At 43.5% G+C, this 15,806-nt stretch overlaps 1 protein-coding gene across 2 annotated transcripts in view; it reads left to right on the forward strand.

Moving 5' to 3' along the window:
- LOC310791242 (uncharacterized protein) overlaps positions 1-15,806 on the forward strand; it is a 23,857-nt gene continuing 8,051 nt past the window's right edge. The window contains exons 1-7 of one of the 2 annotated variants that reach the window (XR_014553421.1): positions 1-127; positions 256-474; positions 748-965; positions 2,654-2,786; positions 2,920-3,055; positions 3,741-3,827; positions 7,443-7,550. Coding sequence is in view for 1 of the 2 variants with exons in the window: in XM_083652923.1 (XP_083509049.1) it covers positions 434-474; positions 748-965; positions 2,654-2,786; positions 2,920-3,037 (510 nt within the window). In the remaining variant the exon portion in view is untranslated. Of the gene's footprint in view, positions 128-255; positions 475-747; positions 966-2,653; positions 2,787-2,919; positions 3,056-3,740; positions 4,757-7,442; positions 7,551-15,806 lie in introns of those variants that run through there. The other variant, XM_083652923.1, reaches the window with a different exon arrangement.

Here is a 15,806-nt window from a genome sequence, read left to right on the forward strand (position 1 = left end):
AGTCTTATGCCTCTGTGTGTGTGTGTGTGTGTGTGTGTGTGGGATTTTTCGGGATTGGTGGTGCCGAGCAAACCCGAGGGGCGAAGGGACACAGACGGGACCACAACGGGGGGAAACAGCCCTTGGAGTAAGCACAGGATCAATGCTCTCAATGCATCAGAAAAGGAGAGGTCATCTCCTAGATCCTGAATCCTTGCGTGTGAGTAATCTGTTAGCCTGGCCAGCTGACTCACTCACCTGTTCTCTCCCTTCCAGTTTGGGCTGCCGAACGAGCCGTCATCGTGGAACCCTGTGGTCAAGATAGGACTCCCGTTGCTCGCCATCCCCATCTCCAAGCGCTATCCAGCGTCTCCAGGCGCCATCTCCCTCTCAAACGCTATCTAGCGTCTGCAAACGCCATCACCATCTCCAAACGCTATATCTAGCATCATCAATGTCATCGCCCACGCAGGACGCACAGCCAACACGCCGCAGGTAGGTAAAACTACAGTATACAAAAACTGCTTTGATGTAGTAATTTTACAAAGTTTCAAATTAATTCCTGAATTTTCTTTTGTTAATAACAATCTCATGAGTAATAGTTGTTTGTCAAATTGTATTTGCCATAAAAAATGTTTAGAGTGATAACACGTTATAGACTAGAGGCTATTTTGCACGGATACAGTATATAGGTGTGCCTTGAGATTTTGTCTCGCCCCTTTGGGTTCGCAAACCACTGCCTGAGACAACATATTACTACCGTTTCAGGCACCTCAGTTGCAGCTCCGAACTGTGCCCTCCCATCCCACCAGTTGTGACCCACTCTGCATCCTCACTCAGACTCAGGAAAGGCCAGTTTGCCGACCTGGCTGCCACAATCAGGTCCTGGGAGGACGACCTAAGCCACCCGCCCATTCGCAAAGAGAATGCCCAAGGGAAGCCTGCTACCGCCTGTGTTCCCAAACTGTCCTCCAGAGACGCCATTGGTAGGTTTTTCCCCCAGTCGTCTTATTCCTCAGCACAAATGGACAATAATGTTATTTCTGTGTCCGTGTCTATTTCAGTGAATCAGATTTTTATTCATTACTTTATTATTACTTATGTTAACTTTATAATAGTTTATTTGACTACCAGCTCTATTATGAGAGCACAATGCTTACTGATGCATTTCATAAACACTGCACTGTATACTGTACAACAGGCTAGACAGACTGCAGTTCTGCGGGGGTATTGCGAGAAAAACGGCAATAGGTCTTTAAGCTTATTATTATGTCCATTAATTTTGCCTAATGTCAACATTGTTTGAGCATAAATAGCCCAATCTGCGAACCCAGAGTCTTTTTCGGCACGTAAATAGACTCTGGGACAGCCGTAACTTTTTTTTAGGATTCCTGTACAGTGCGGATCTTCCGCCCGGGACTTCCACTTCCGCGCAGCGGTGCCTTTTAAAAACATACATTGCGTCGCTTTTATTTTGAATACTAAATGTCAAAATGTGTATATAATATATTCACTAGCGTTCAGGAACGGAACTCTTATATTCACCGGTACAACAAAAGTGCACTGCGCGGAGGCAGAAGTCCCGGGCAGAAGATTCACGCTGTACAGGAAGCCTAAAAAAAAGGTACGGCTGTCCCAGAGTCCCAGATTGTGAATAGCCTAACCTACTTACTCATAAACTGTAGGCACGGAGCATTCCTCCTGTTGCAGTCGTGGATCGTATAGGCTACTTTTTTACTTTCACTTATGCCTTTCACCTTGCTGTGTGAGGTGGTTTCCTCTTTTCTTTTTTTAATGAATGAGCTGAGCTTCAATCTGTCTTCCCACGGGGACTTTTTAAGACAGATGTCGATTCGGTGCTATGACTACCTCCACTGGCGGAACGAAAGGCGTAACAAAATGACACTCTATTACGTTCCTGTGACTTTTAGACAGGAGGCGAGGCGTAACGATGCCACAGTGATTGCGGCTTTCACATGCAGGCTGTGTAAAAGGGTCTTAGGTCTGGAGTAATATCTGGGCTTCTGCAGCCAAGCAAAGACCAACAGATGTAGCCTATAGAGGGGGAAAACACCACCTACCTCAAAACTTCACTATAGAAAAAAATAACAACATTGCAACAAAATCAGCATCTGTGTATGAATTTCTAAAATCCAATATAACTTAGGCATAGCATTACTTCAACGTAACACATATTACAGGCACATTGCTAAATGTGCTTGAGAAATTAAATGGTACAAAGAACTGAGCAAGTACAAACAGGGATGCAAACACCGTGCATGGCGATTTTTTTCCCATGTAAATTTAGGTTGGTATTTAGGTCTTTTCCTGGGATGCGTTTTGTGGCAGGCTGATTGCATGTTCCTTTGCATCTACATTAAACTAAGATATAGATTTTTTTCTTTTAATATTTGCTTGGTTATTTTTGCAGACATTAACATTTTTGGTGGGCTGAGCATTGCTTGTGCCTCCTTTTGGATTCAGTTCTGTTTGATGTCAAATGTCTCTTTTGTGACGTCATGCACGTAGCAGTGTGAGCTGTGGTGGTTGGTCTAATGTGGGGACAGACAGACAGATAAATGCCCTCACTAGCTAATCATCTATCATCTATATTGTAGATCATCTCTGTCCTCCTATCCCTTCACTCTTCCATTCTCTCCTCTTTTCTCCCCAGAAGATGCAATGTACACTGAGCCCTGGGAGGAGGACGGTGCACCTTTGAAGAAACAGAAGCTTCTGGAGCTCTGCAAGTTCAAAAGTGGAGACGAGTGTCTGTACCAGTACCATCACTCGACAATGCAGTGCAAGTGAGTTTTTTAACAAACAAAAAAGGGACAAAGGCATTTTTTTTAAATCACTCAAGGCATTAGACTTAATTTAATGTGGAGCTAAATTGCTTAAAAATTTATTAATATTTATGTCTTGTTTTTCTTTCTGTAGGACTTTTCCCACCTGCAAATGTTGGGATAAATGCCACTTTGTCCATCCGAACATGATGCAAGGTGCACCAAGCCAGACTGTCCTTTCACTCATGTCAGCAGCCACAAAAGCACAGTAGCCTCTCCGCCCAGGCCAGGTGAAGTCTCATTCTCACTGTGACTAATACTACTACTAACCCCTGGCTCTTTGTCAGGAGATCACACATATGAGATCACACATATGAGATGACACAGACTCATATTTATGCCTCCGCTGGCGATAGCTGAGCCGGAGGCATTATGGTTTCGGGTTGTCTGTACATCCGTCTCATGTTCGTTAACGCGATATCTCAAGAACGCCTTGAAGGAATTTCATCACATTTGGCTCAAACATGCACTTGGACTCAAGGATGAACTGATTAAATTTGTGACCTAACAAATGCCATTTTCTACCTCGTTAACGCAATATCTCAGGAACGCCTCGACTGAATTTCATCACATTTGGCTCAAACATCCATGTGGACTCAAGGATGAACGGAATACATTTTGGTGGCCAAAGGTCAAGGTCACTGTGACCTCACGAATGCCATTTTCAAGCTCGATGCAATCTCTCAGTAACGCCTGAATTTCTTCACATTTGGCTCAAACATCCAAGTCTGGACATGCATGGATGTCGACTGCTCACTTGTTGGCGGAGGCATATATCCGCAGTGCGGTCGTTCTTCTAGTTAGAAATGTGTGTTTTATTCCTACTCATGCCTTCACTCAGGAAAATATACAAGCATTGGAGGGGAAAAAGTGCATTCCAATAAATGTTTTTCCTCTTGTCTGTTTGCTGCCCAGTGTAAACGCGATGGATCTACCTTCTACCACAGTCACCACAGCTGTGCCTCCGAGACATGCCCTGAAGTGGACTAAAACTCAGAGCAGGTGAGCAGAGCGGGGATAATGCAGACAACCCAGTGATTTCACCATCATGGGGAAAAAGATGACAACGTGCCAGACGTGCCATGTTTCAGGCCACGGCATCGAAACAGTGACTCTTTGATGGAGGCTGTAGATGTTTGTTTCAAGACTTTCTTTGTGTTTGACATCAATTACACCAAGCGGTGCCTCCCCACCTGGGAATTTCTCCAGCATGCGGTGTATCATATTGACGGACATGAGACCCCATCTGATTCTTTAAGACAAGTGTTTTCAACCTGCACCTATATAGATATAGATATAGATATATATATATCTATATATAGATATAGATATAGATATATATAGATATAGATATTGATATATAGATATACATATTGATATATAGATGTGTGTGTGTATATGTGTGTGTGTGTTAAAGCAGTGATTCTTAACCTTTTTCATATCAAGGACCCCTAATTCAGTCCACATTAGATGTACAGACCTTAGATGTACACTACAGAGATGTACAGTCTCTTGAACTCAAATCTGAGAATGTTTTTATGGTCAGATATCATTTTGTCCAGAAGCCCATGACGGTATGTAGGTAGAGAGAGAACAGAGAATCTAATCTAAATACTTGCAGTATTATACTTTCTCTAATTGTGTCAACGTCTTGTAAATGAAATAATGCTGAAGTTTAACAATTCATCAGTTATAACTCCCTCAAGGACCCCTGGTGGTCCCCAAAGCCCACGTTACAAACAGATTGATACATTAAAAAAAATGTATACACTGATTTTATGCTATGCTTATGCTATTCACTGTTTGTGTTTAAGAAGCTGTTCCATCAACTGGTGTTTTTATATACAGCCATTTTGCAAGATACTGAGGGAAGTAGATATACTGAGATTATATGCATCTAAACCTGAGCAATGTGATTTGTTTGTTGGTTTATTTAGCCTGCCTGTATACACAAAGCCACATTAGAGGTACATGGCTTTGTGTGTACCCTTGTGCAGCTGTACATTTTGTAAAATGTAATTAAATGCACATTTACAGTGGCCTTTTTTGTATAGTGTGTTTGTATGATTATGGGAAATTATTATTAATCAAACAAAATAATATTTGTAATAATAATAATAACAATAATAATAATAGTTATATAATAATAACTATTATTATTATTATTATTATTATTATTATTATTATTATTATTATTATTATAGCCCAGAATATGGGTAATGTTTAACCCAGCAATAAAGTTAATTTCACTCAAGGTTGGGTCAAATGAACACCCCAGCAAATAGCCCAATGTATGGTTAATATAACCCAGCAATAGAGTTAATGTAACTCACTAGGTGGGTCAAATGAACAACCCAGTATTATGGGCTAAATAGTAAAACCCAGCACCTGGGCTAAATCAGCCCACCATGTGTCCTGTCCAATAGTGACCCAGGGGGGGGGTTAAGGTTGGGTTGTTTTTTAGCCCAGTAGTTTTAAGAGTGTACTGTAACTATAACCTACATGCGTCGACTTGCCTGCAGACTGCTTGTGTTGTGTCCCGCCTCTCGTCTCTGAGGGCGGGCTGATTTCACAGAAATCTGTGACCACAGAGGGGCGCTGATGCACATGTTCTGCACATGTCCGCACCTGACAGTATCCCCCGACAGCCAGATGAGGATCTGCTTGAATATGACAATCTTTGACAAAAATGATACTTTTTTCTCATTCAGGTGTTGATTAAAAAAATTATAATAATGAATTAAGCTAGAATAAAAGTGTGTGTGTGTGTGTGTGTGTGTGTGTGTGTGTGTGTGTGTGTGTGTGTGTGTGTGTGTGTGTGTGTGTGTGTGTGTGTGTGTGTATGTGTGTGTGTGTGTGTGCGTGTGTGAAGCATATTCATAGAAAGATTGAAAGATGAGTGAATATGATGAAAATGCTGGCGGTGTCTCAGTGGCAACTTTTTTGCCAGACCCATGAGGTCGGCCTTCAGAAGGCTTTGTCGGTCGGTCGGTCGGTCTGTCGGTCGGTCTGTCGGTCGGTCTGTCCCTCTTTTCCTCCCTGGAGGTACACAGGGGGACCGTGCAAGAGTCATCCAGGCTGGGATGCACTATTGGCGGATAGATAGAGCGGGATGAGAGCCTCCTTTTATGGAGCTTTTTTCCATTTTTTTCCATTTTTCGTGTGGTGCTCCAGGACGGACCCCCGTCATGGCGCAGAGGTATGCCGGGCCTCGGTGGCCCCTTCCCGGGTTGGGAGGGGGGTCAACCACCAGGGGAAACAGAGCAGGTCTGGACTTGCTACCATTTGAACCAGCAGTGAATGGGACACTAACAAACATTGAATTACCTTTAATTCAACTGGTTTAAACATGTGCCGTGTAACTGTACAGGATCTGTACTTGTTGTAATTGTGGTGCCTAGTTTGGTTCATTATTGGCCATCAGATCATATTAGATCATACTTATTTATTTATGGAATAGTTAAAAGAAAGACATGTCTAAATGTGGTCATTAACTACAATACATTAGAGGGCAATAGAGGGCCCACAACACCTGAAGGTAATTTGTATAAATATCACCTACAGCCAACTGATTAATGAGATGGCAATCAATAGTATGACAGCAATTGATCATATTTACACAACCATAAACCCACAACACACTTGTAACATTCATGAGTTCTCAGGCTGAGTTCTCAGGCTCATCCTTCCTGGATCATTGCTGATTGCACGCTTCTTACTTGAAAACAATTAACTTAAGGACTGAAGGTGTGCATCAGCTCCTTCTGACTTTAACATTCATGAGTTGAAAATGTTTTAGCCACTCAAATTGCATTGGGAAGCTGCGTTGGGCAGGTCAGGTGAGCAAGTAAAATCAATGAGGGTCTAATCAACAAGGGACAGGTGAATGTAATCAGACTGGAAGGTTTGCTGGTCTAGCCTATACACAAATCTACAACCAAATACCCCTATACACCCCCACCATGCTGTATTCCCATTTAATTCCAACAAAATGTTAATACGGCCTAAAATGATTTATACTTTTAACTTATAAAGTGGTTTGTTGTAGGTGTGTTGGTCTCAAAACCAGACCTGCTCTGTTGCCCCTGGTGGTTGAAATCTGAAGCGTTCCTGAATGGCTGGGGAGGAAAAGCCCTTCTGCCCATATTCTGTGCACTGACTGACAAGGGACAGGTGAATGTAATCAGGCTGGAAGGTTTGCTGGTCTAGCCTATACACAAATCTACAACCAAATACCCCTATACACAAAATGCTACACACACACAAAATGCCTAAAATTATTTATACTTTTAACTTATAAAGTGGTTTGTAGGTGTGTTGCCTACTAGGAATTTGTTCCTTCTGGGTCTGGCAGAACCAGGTCTCCTGGTCTTGTTTAAATACTCTGGCAGGCAAAGTGTTAATACACTGTTTTTAATGAGACATGTTTGAAGAAAATAAGGTGCCACTAACTTACCAGGGTAGTACTGTGTGTGTGTGTGTGTGTGTGTGTGTGTGTGTGTGTGTGTGTGTGTGTGTGTGTGTGTGTGTGTGTGTGTGTGTGTGTGTGTGTGTGTGTGTGTGTGTGTGTGTGTGTGTGTGTGTGTGTGTGTGTGTGTGTGTGTGACATTGAAATAGCACGGTGGACAGTAAGAGCGTTGCGGTGGGGGTTGGTGGCCAGAGACGTTTGCCTTCGATGTCGGCGACCGGAGTTCGATTTCCAGTGTTTCCAAACTAAGGACAACTGTGAGTCCCATCAAAAAAACCCACATGACCAAACCATTTCCCTAACCTTAACCAAGTTGTTTTAAGACCCACTCTTCACTTCGGCATACACACAATACATCCAGCAGCGCTTAAATCAATAAAATTCTGTTTGACTTCCTGATGAAGGCTTGATGCGCCCGAAACGTGTCGAAGTTTGGTTTTTAAAGTCTATTATGACATTTCCATGCAAATAAAGTCATTTTAATCCTAATGAGAGTGCCTTGGCGCTTTTTGTTTTTATTCAGCCTATAGTATCCCTATCCAAAGAGCACCTCAAACAAACAACTTTTTGAGTCGAAGCGCTCCTTCCTAAACATTTTCAATAGAAATTCAACTTTGAAAATGGATTTGCAGAGTGACCTATTCCATCAGTTTAGGTTTGATTCAATAAGGTCTGCTTGGTGTGTTATCCTATGGTAAATTTAACAGAAGACCACAATGATTCATTTATAATATTGAGTTCTGTTTTGTAGCCTATGTATGTTTGCAGAGGAGCTAGGCCACACTAAACTGCCACAAGTTTGAATGCAATTTGGTGTCACTTTCCACCGTTATGTGAACTTATCAGGGCGACAGGTGAGCTGTGGGTCACTAAACACACAAAACAAGGTACTGCTCTGCCATTTACAAGCTCTGCTCTTCAGTCTGCTGCTTCTGTCTGGATGAAATCTGGGAACCCAGAGTCTATTTCTGCATGTAAATAGACTCTGGGACAGCCGTACCTTTTTTTTAGGCTTCCTGTACAGCGTGAATCTTCCTCCCGGGACTTCCACCTCTGTGCAGTGCTGCTCTGTTGTTGTAGAGGCGAATATAAGAGTTCCGGTTCCAAATGCTAGTGAATATATATATATATATTATATATATATATATATATATAGTGAGTGAATATATGTTAGTTAATATATACTAATTTTGACATTTAGCATTCAAAATAAAAGCGACGCAATCAATGTTTTTAAAAGGCACCGCTGCGCCGAAGCAGAAGTCCCGGGTGGGAGATTGGTGCTGTACAGGAAGCCTAAAAAAAAGGTAGGTTGTCCCAGAGTCTATTTACTTGCCTAAATAGACTCTGGGCCCCAGATTATTAGTCTGGATAATATTAGAAAGAAATATCATAAAACTTTAAGATGAAAAACTTGAACCCTGTGGCCTGTAAAGCCTGAACCATCAAATAATTGCCAGAAAATCAAATCCTTTGAAACGAGTATTTATTGGACCTTCTGACAAACTCACAAAAGTCAATGGTGGATTGAGATGACCATACAGACTGTATCTAACTTGTAGTCCAGGAGCCGAGTGCACCAGCTGGGCGTAAAAAAGTCGGTCTTAACTCTTATGCCGGTCTTAGCTACGCCCGACGTTGTGATTTGAATTTACACCGAGTGCACCAAGACTGACTTACCATGGTCGTAGCTGCGCCCGGTCTTTAGGCTGCGGACGTGCGCGTTCACGTGAATACGTGCTTGTTGCCAAGCAACACACTTCTCTCAGACGAGCTCGAGACAGCTGACAGACAGCTCCAACTTAGCTCAAACTTATAGAGTTGTATTCAAAGCATAGAAACGTTCTCACAGCTCAATTTAACAGCGCCAACACAAACAAACAGAAACAAGATGCATGGAATTTGATCACAAGTGCAATCAGTACTGAATGCGATGGCAGACTGCGCACTGCGGGCAGTTGACGAAGTCAGGAAGAAATGGAAAGATCTTCCGACGCATCAGCTTTTAAAAACCCGCCGACAAGCGGAGGTCCTGCGCCCAAAACGTCTATTTACAGCACATATCGATATTTTTGGAGAAGATTCCGGCCGCATCACAGGACTGAACGGCTGTGCTGTGCTGTTATATGTGGTGGAAATGAGCCATAAAGGACTTAGTGGCCTTTTTTCATGGACCCCACTGTATGTCACTTTAAAGGACTTTTACTCTGCACTTTATCATTTATCATTTGAAGATTGTCTTTCTGTCTGCTCCATCTTCTCATATTGATTGCTGTGCTGCATACTGCACAAATCCAAATTCCTCCTTTGTAATATGACTACACACAACTATATCTTGAATCTTTGTATGAATTGGATACAGAGATAGATGGCATTGGGTTTGGCCCACAGTAGCCTGGGTATGTGTGACAATAAAGTGACACGTCGTCTCATTGACTGGTTACTGAGAGACGCTACAATACTAAATGTTTCACTGATGAATGTGCAAGTGTTCTGTAGCTATATGATGATACAGGATACATTTCAGTGTTTCACAAGTGTTCTGTAGCTATATGATGATACAGGATACATTTCAGTGTTTCACAAGTGTTCTGTAGCTATATGATGATACAGGATACATGTCAGTGTTTCACAAGTGTTCTGTAGCTATATGATGATACAGGATACATTTCAGTGTTTCACAAGTGTTCTGTAGCTATATGATGATACAGGATACATTTCAGTGTTTCACAAGTGTTCTGTAGCTATATGATGATACAGGATACATTTCAGTGTTTCACAAGTGTTCTGTAGCTATATGATGATACAGGATACATTTCAGTGTTTCACAAGTGTTCTGTAGCTATATGATGATACAGGATACATTTCAGTGTTTCACAAGTGTTCTGTAGCTATATGATGATACAGGATACATTTCAGTGTTTCACATGAATCAGTAGCAGATACTAGTATTTCAACAAAAACTAAAGAATGGGTCAGTCCTCTTACCTGCTGTCTGTGTCAGGGTGTTGTGCTCCTGTTACCTGCTGTCTGTGTCAGGGTGTTGTGCTCCTCTTACCTGCTGTCTGTGTCAGGGTGTTGTGCTCCTGTTACCTGCTGTCTGTGTCAGGGTGTTGTGCTCCTCTTACCTCCTGTCTGTGTCAGGGTGTTGTGCTCCTCTTACCTGCTGTCTGTGTCAGGGTGTTGTGCTCCTCTTACCTGCTGTCTGTGTCAGGGTGTTGTGCTCCTCTTACCTGCTGTCTGTGTCAGGGTGTTGTGCTCCTCTTACCTGCTGTCTGTGTCAGGGTGTTGTGCTCCTCTTACCTGTTGTCTGTGTCAGGGTGTTGTGCTCCTCTTACCTGCTCTCTGTGTCAGAGTGTTGTGCTCCTCTTACCTGCTGTCTGTGTCAGGGTGTTGTGCTCCTCTTACCTGCTGTCTGTGTCAGGGTGTTGTGCTCCTCTTACCTGCTGTCTGTGTCAGGGTGTTGTGCTCCTCTTACCTGCTGTCTGTGTCAGGGTGTTGTGCTCCTCTTACCTGCTGTCTGTGTCAGGGTGTTGTGCTCCTCTTACCTGCTGTCTGTGTCAGGGTGTTGTGCTCCTCTTACCTGCTGTCTGTGTCAGGGTGTTGTGCTCCTCTTACCTGCTGTCTGTGTCAGGGTGTTGTTCTCCTCTTACCTGCTGTCTGTGTCAGGGTGTTGTGCTCCTCTTACCTGCTGTCTGTGTCAGGGTGTTGTGCTCCTCTTACCTGCTGTCTGTGTCAGGGTGTTGTGCTCCTCTTACCTGCTGTCTGTGTCAGGGTGTTGTGCTCCTCTTACCTGCTGTCTGTGTCAGGGTGTTGTGTTCCTCTTACCTGCTGTCTGTGTCAGGGTGTTGTGCTCCTCTTACCTGCTGTCTGTGTCAGGGTGTTGTGCTCCTCTTACCTGCTGTCTGTGTCAGGGTGTTGTGCTCCTCTTACCTGCTGTCTGTGTCAGAGTGTTGTGCTCCTCTTACCTGCTGTCTGTGTCAGGGTGTTGTGCTCCTCTTACCTGCTGTCTGTGTCAGGGTGTTGTGCTCCTATTACCTGCTGTCTGTGTCAGGGTGTTGTGCTCCTCTTACCTGCTGTCTGTGTCAGGGTGTTGTGCTCCTCTTACCTGCTGTCTGTGTCAGGGTGTTGTGCTCCTCTTACCTGCTGTCTGTGTCAGGGTGTTGTTCTCCTCTTACCTGCTGTCTGTGTCAGGGTGTTGTGCTCCTCTTACCTGCTGTCTGTGTCAGGGTGTTGTGCTCCTCTTACCTGCTGTCTGTGTCAGGGTGTTGTGCTCCTCTTACCTGCTGTCTGTGTCAGGGTGTTGTGCTCCTCTTACCTGCTGTCTGTGTCAGGGTGTTGTGCTCCTCTTACCTGCTGTCTGTGTCAGGGTGTTGTGCTCCTCTTACCTGCTGTCTGTGTCAGGGTGTTGTGCTCCTCTTACCTGCTGTCTGTGTCAGGGTGTTGTGCTCCTCTTACCTGCTGTCTGTGTCAGGGTGTTGTGCTCCTCCTACCTGCTGTCTGTGTCAGGGTGTTGTGCTCCTCTTACCTGCTGTCTGTGTCAGGGTGTTGTGCTCCTCTTACCTGCTCTCTGTGTCAGGGTGTTGTGCTCCTCTTACCTGCTGTCTGTGTCAGGGTGTTGTGCTCCTCTTACCTGCTGTCTGTGTCAGGGTGTTGTGCTCCTCTTACCTGCTGTCTGTGTCAGGGTGTTGTGCTCCTCTTACCTGCTGTCTGTGTCAGGGTGTTGTGCTCCTCTTACCTGCTGTCTGTGTCAGGGTGTTGTGCTCCTCTTACCTGCTGTCTGTGTCAGGGTGTTGTGCTCCTCTTACCTGCTGTCTGTGTCAGGTGTTGTGCTCCTCTTACCTGCTGTCTGTGTCAGGGTGTTGTGCTCCTCTTACCTGCTGTCTGTGTCAGGGTGTTGTGCTCCTCTTACCTGCTGTCTGTGTCAGGGTGTTGTGCTCCTCTTACCTGCTGTCTGTGTCAGGGTGTTGTGCTCCCAGCTGTGCTCGTTCTGATGTAGGCTCAGACAGATGGACGGATGGCAGAAAAGCCCCTATCACTGCTGTCAGTGACAGTCTCTCTCACTAAACTGTCTCACTCACTCACTCACTCTCTCTCTCTCACTCTCTCTCTCTCTCTCTCTCACTAACCTCTCTCACTCACTCACTCACTCACTCACTCACTCTCTCTCTCTCTCACTAACCTCTATCACTCACTCACTCACTCTCTCTCTCTCTCTCTCACTAAAATCTCTCACTCTCTCTCTCTCTCTCTCTCTCACTAAACTCTGTCACTCACTCACTCACTCTCTCTCTCACTCTCTCTCTCTCTCTCTCTCACTAAACTCACTCACTCTCTCTCTCTCTCACTAAACTCTGTCACTCACTCACTCTCTCTCACTAAACTCTGTCACTCACTCACTCACTCACTCACTCACTCACTCTCTCTCTCTCTCTCACTCACTCTCTCACTCACTCACTCTCTCTCTCTCTCTCTCTCTCTCTCTAAACACACACACACACACACACACAGACACACAGTTGGTTACAGTAGAGCTATAATCAGACACATGGTACTAATCTGATCAATAATGTCTGCCTCAATGTGGCCTGTCAGAGTTATGAGGACATGATCAATGACTGCCTTCTGTTTGCCTTCATGATTTAACCTACATTTGTACTGTCACCTAGCCTACTGTATACTACTACTATATGTAAGGGATAATGTATATTGAGGCGGTGATTACAGGGGAAATAATGACCGACAGGTGATGATTGAGCCCGACGCGCAGCGGAGGGCTTAATAATTCACCTGAAGGTCATTATTTCCCAGTAATCACCGCCTCAATATACATTATCCCGCTTAGAACACGGCCTACAACTGCCCAAATAGTTGAAAGTTGGTGACGTGAACAAGATGGCAGCGTAGGCTCTTCGCGCACCAAACCTCTCCTTCTTGTTTTAATGTAGAATGAGGAAACCCATATTTTGACTTTATTTTAATTTATATTTTTGTGAATACTCATCGGTGAGCGTTTAATCCCTGCCAAACGGGGTTAATTACTTCATCAGAATGCCAGCACGATCAAGGAAAGGGGTTACAGGTGTGGCAGACTCAGAATCAGAGGACGCCGAGATCAATGCCTCACTAATGCAGTTTATTGAAGAGTCTCTAACCAAACATTTTGCTCAAGCAGAAGAAAAATCCAAAGAGCGATTCTCTGTGCTGGACTCCCGTCTAGAAAAGATGGAATCCAACTTGCTGCAATGTAATGTGGATATTAAAGATCTCCGAGGGGAATTCTCCTCCCTCGAGACGCGCGTTAAGGACATGGAAACCAGCTGTGCCAAAAGCCGTGGCTCCGAGTACAACTTGGAAGCCAAAATCGCTGAACTGGAGGACAGATCCAGAAGAGATAATTTATGTGCCTTTGGCCTTCCCGAGGGATCGGAGGGGAATAATGCTAGTGATTATCTACAAAAACAAATCCACAAGTGGTTCCCCAAGCTGGATGGTCGCACTTTTGAGTTTATGCGCGCACACCGAATTGGTCAGTCTGGTGCGCAAAATAAACCTCGGATCATGATTATGAAACTGCTGCGTTTCACAGACCGTGATCTGATATTAAAAGCTTCGCGGGATGCGCCGTTGGAAATGGATGGATTTACTGTGCGCTTTGCTGCTGATTACAGCGCCTACACAAGGAAGAAACGCGCGCCCTGTTACCAGCTGATGAATCAAGCAAGGAAAGTCGGTTTCCAGGCCTTTCTCCTGTACCCTGCTACCATTAAATTGTCTCGAGGAGGAGAGGTGAGAGAATTCATTGACCTGAAAAAGGCAGAGACATTCATAAACTCGTGATTGATATCAAGAAAGGCGCTCTCGTCGGAAAGACAGTCTGTAGCCTATTCCTCCTCAAATTGGCAATTGAGAAGGTGGGCAGCTAAAAGTGGACTCAGCCATATGTAACTGTAGCCTATAATCGTTTGGATATCGGACAATCTTGTTTTCCCCCACGTAAAATATTTACTGTGATCATTTTTATGGTGACCAAAATAAGTTAATTAACTCATGTCTGACAACAAGGCTGCTTCTGATTTGCTTTGAATGACAACTGAGTTTATTTTTCCGCTTTTCATTTTTTCTGCAACAATGGTGCTTTGTTTTTGTTCTGTTTTGTTTTGATTTGTTTATTGTTGCTATATTATTTAAGTTACATAAAGCATATATAAAGAAGCCTAGTATCCTCCTTTTTTTTTTTTTTTTTTTTTTTGCACAGCTTTTAATCTAAGAATAATTCTGAAAAAGGGATACATTTCTAATTGTGAAGAAAGTGAGAAAGGAAAGAATGGGGAAACGCTAAAAAGGAATGATTATGTGTCCGGCAGAAAAGGAAAATTATTTCATTATTAGTGGAAAAAGATAGATATTTTGGCTTCTTTATTATTATTATTATTTTTTATATATATATTTTTTTTCTTTCTTTCTTCCCCCTCGTGTGTGTGTGTGTGTGTGTGTGTGTGTGTGTGTGTGTGTGTGTGTGTGTGTGTGTGTGTGTAGCCTATATAGTTTGGGTGTGGGCATATTATCTTCGTTAATCTTAGGCTATGTTTATTTATTTGATTGTTTATCTGACTGTTTTTTGGTATGCCTTTTTTGTGTACTGCTGTGTGTGTGTGTGTGTGTGTGTGTGTGTGTGTGTGGGGGGGGGGGGGGGGGGGGTGGGGGGTCCTGAAAACTATTTACTCATTGGTTATTTTTATTGGAGAGGTGGGGTGACTGGGGTCTATCTGATTATCGGCCTTCACTGTCACGTAAATGTTTTGGGGGGGAGGGGGGTGGGCTCTGGATGGGCTTTTTTTTCCATCTGTTTTTTTGGGGTAGTCTGGGGTGGGATAATGATGATTGCCCTCTTGATTTACTCTATGCTATGTTTATCTAAGTTTGGGGGTTGGAATTTAATGATTGCATTGGTATTTGAGCGCAAAGTGGTATCTTATAATTTGGGAATGGGTGGTAGGGGTACTTTATGCGATGATTTATTAGTATGGGAATTGGGTGGGGGGAGGGGTGGTAAAGGACCTTTTGAATGGACAAAAACGTTTGGCATTAGTAAAAACATTATTTGGTATCTAGCTTCAGCATTCTTCTTTTACTCAGATAGTCATGACTAGCAACATCTCACTAATGTCTTGGAATGCGCGAGGCCTAAATATCCCTCATAAACGCACAAGCACAATGGATTTCTTGCATAGGAAAAAAATTGATATCGCTCTTTTTCAAGAAACTCATTTGCTGGAGAAGGACATTTGCAGATTGCAGAACAAATCCTATCTTGTTATAGCCTCCTCCTCAAACAGTAAAAAAAACAGAGGAGTAGTGATTGTTGCTAAACGTAGCTTTCGATTCACAGATTTGGGATCTGGGAAGGATTCTAAGGGTAGAGTTGCCTACATAAAAACTTTGGTAAACAATAAGAAATTTGCATTTGTTTCAGTGTATGCACCAAATTATTTTGACAAAGATTTTTATGA

Source organism: Poromitra crassiceps, assembly GCF_964638095.1.
Source record: "Poromitra crassiceps genome assembly, chromosome: 16".
Taxonomy (NCBI): domain Eukaryota; kingdom Metazoa; phylum Chordata; class Actinopteri; order Beryciformes; family Melamphaidae; genus Poromitra; species Poromitra crassiceps.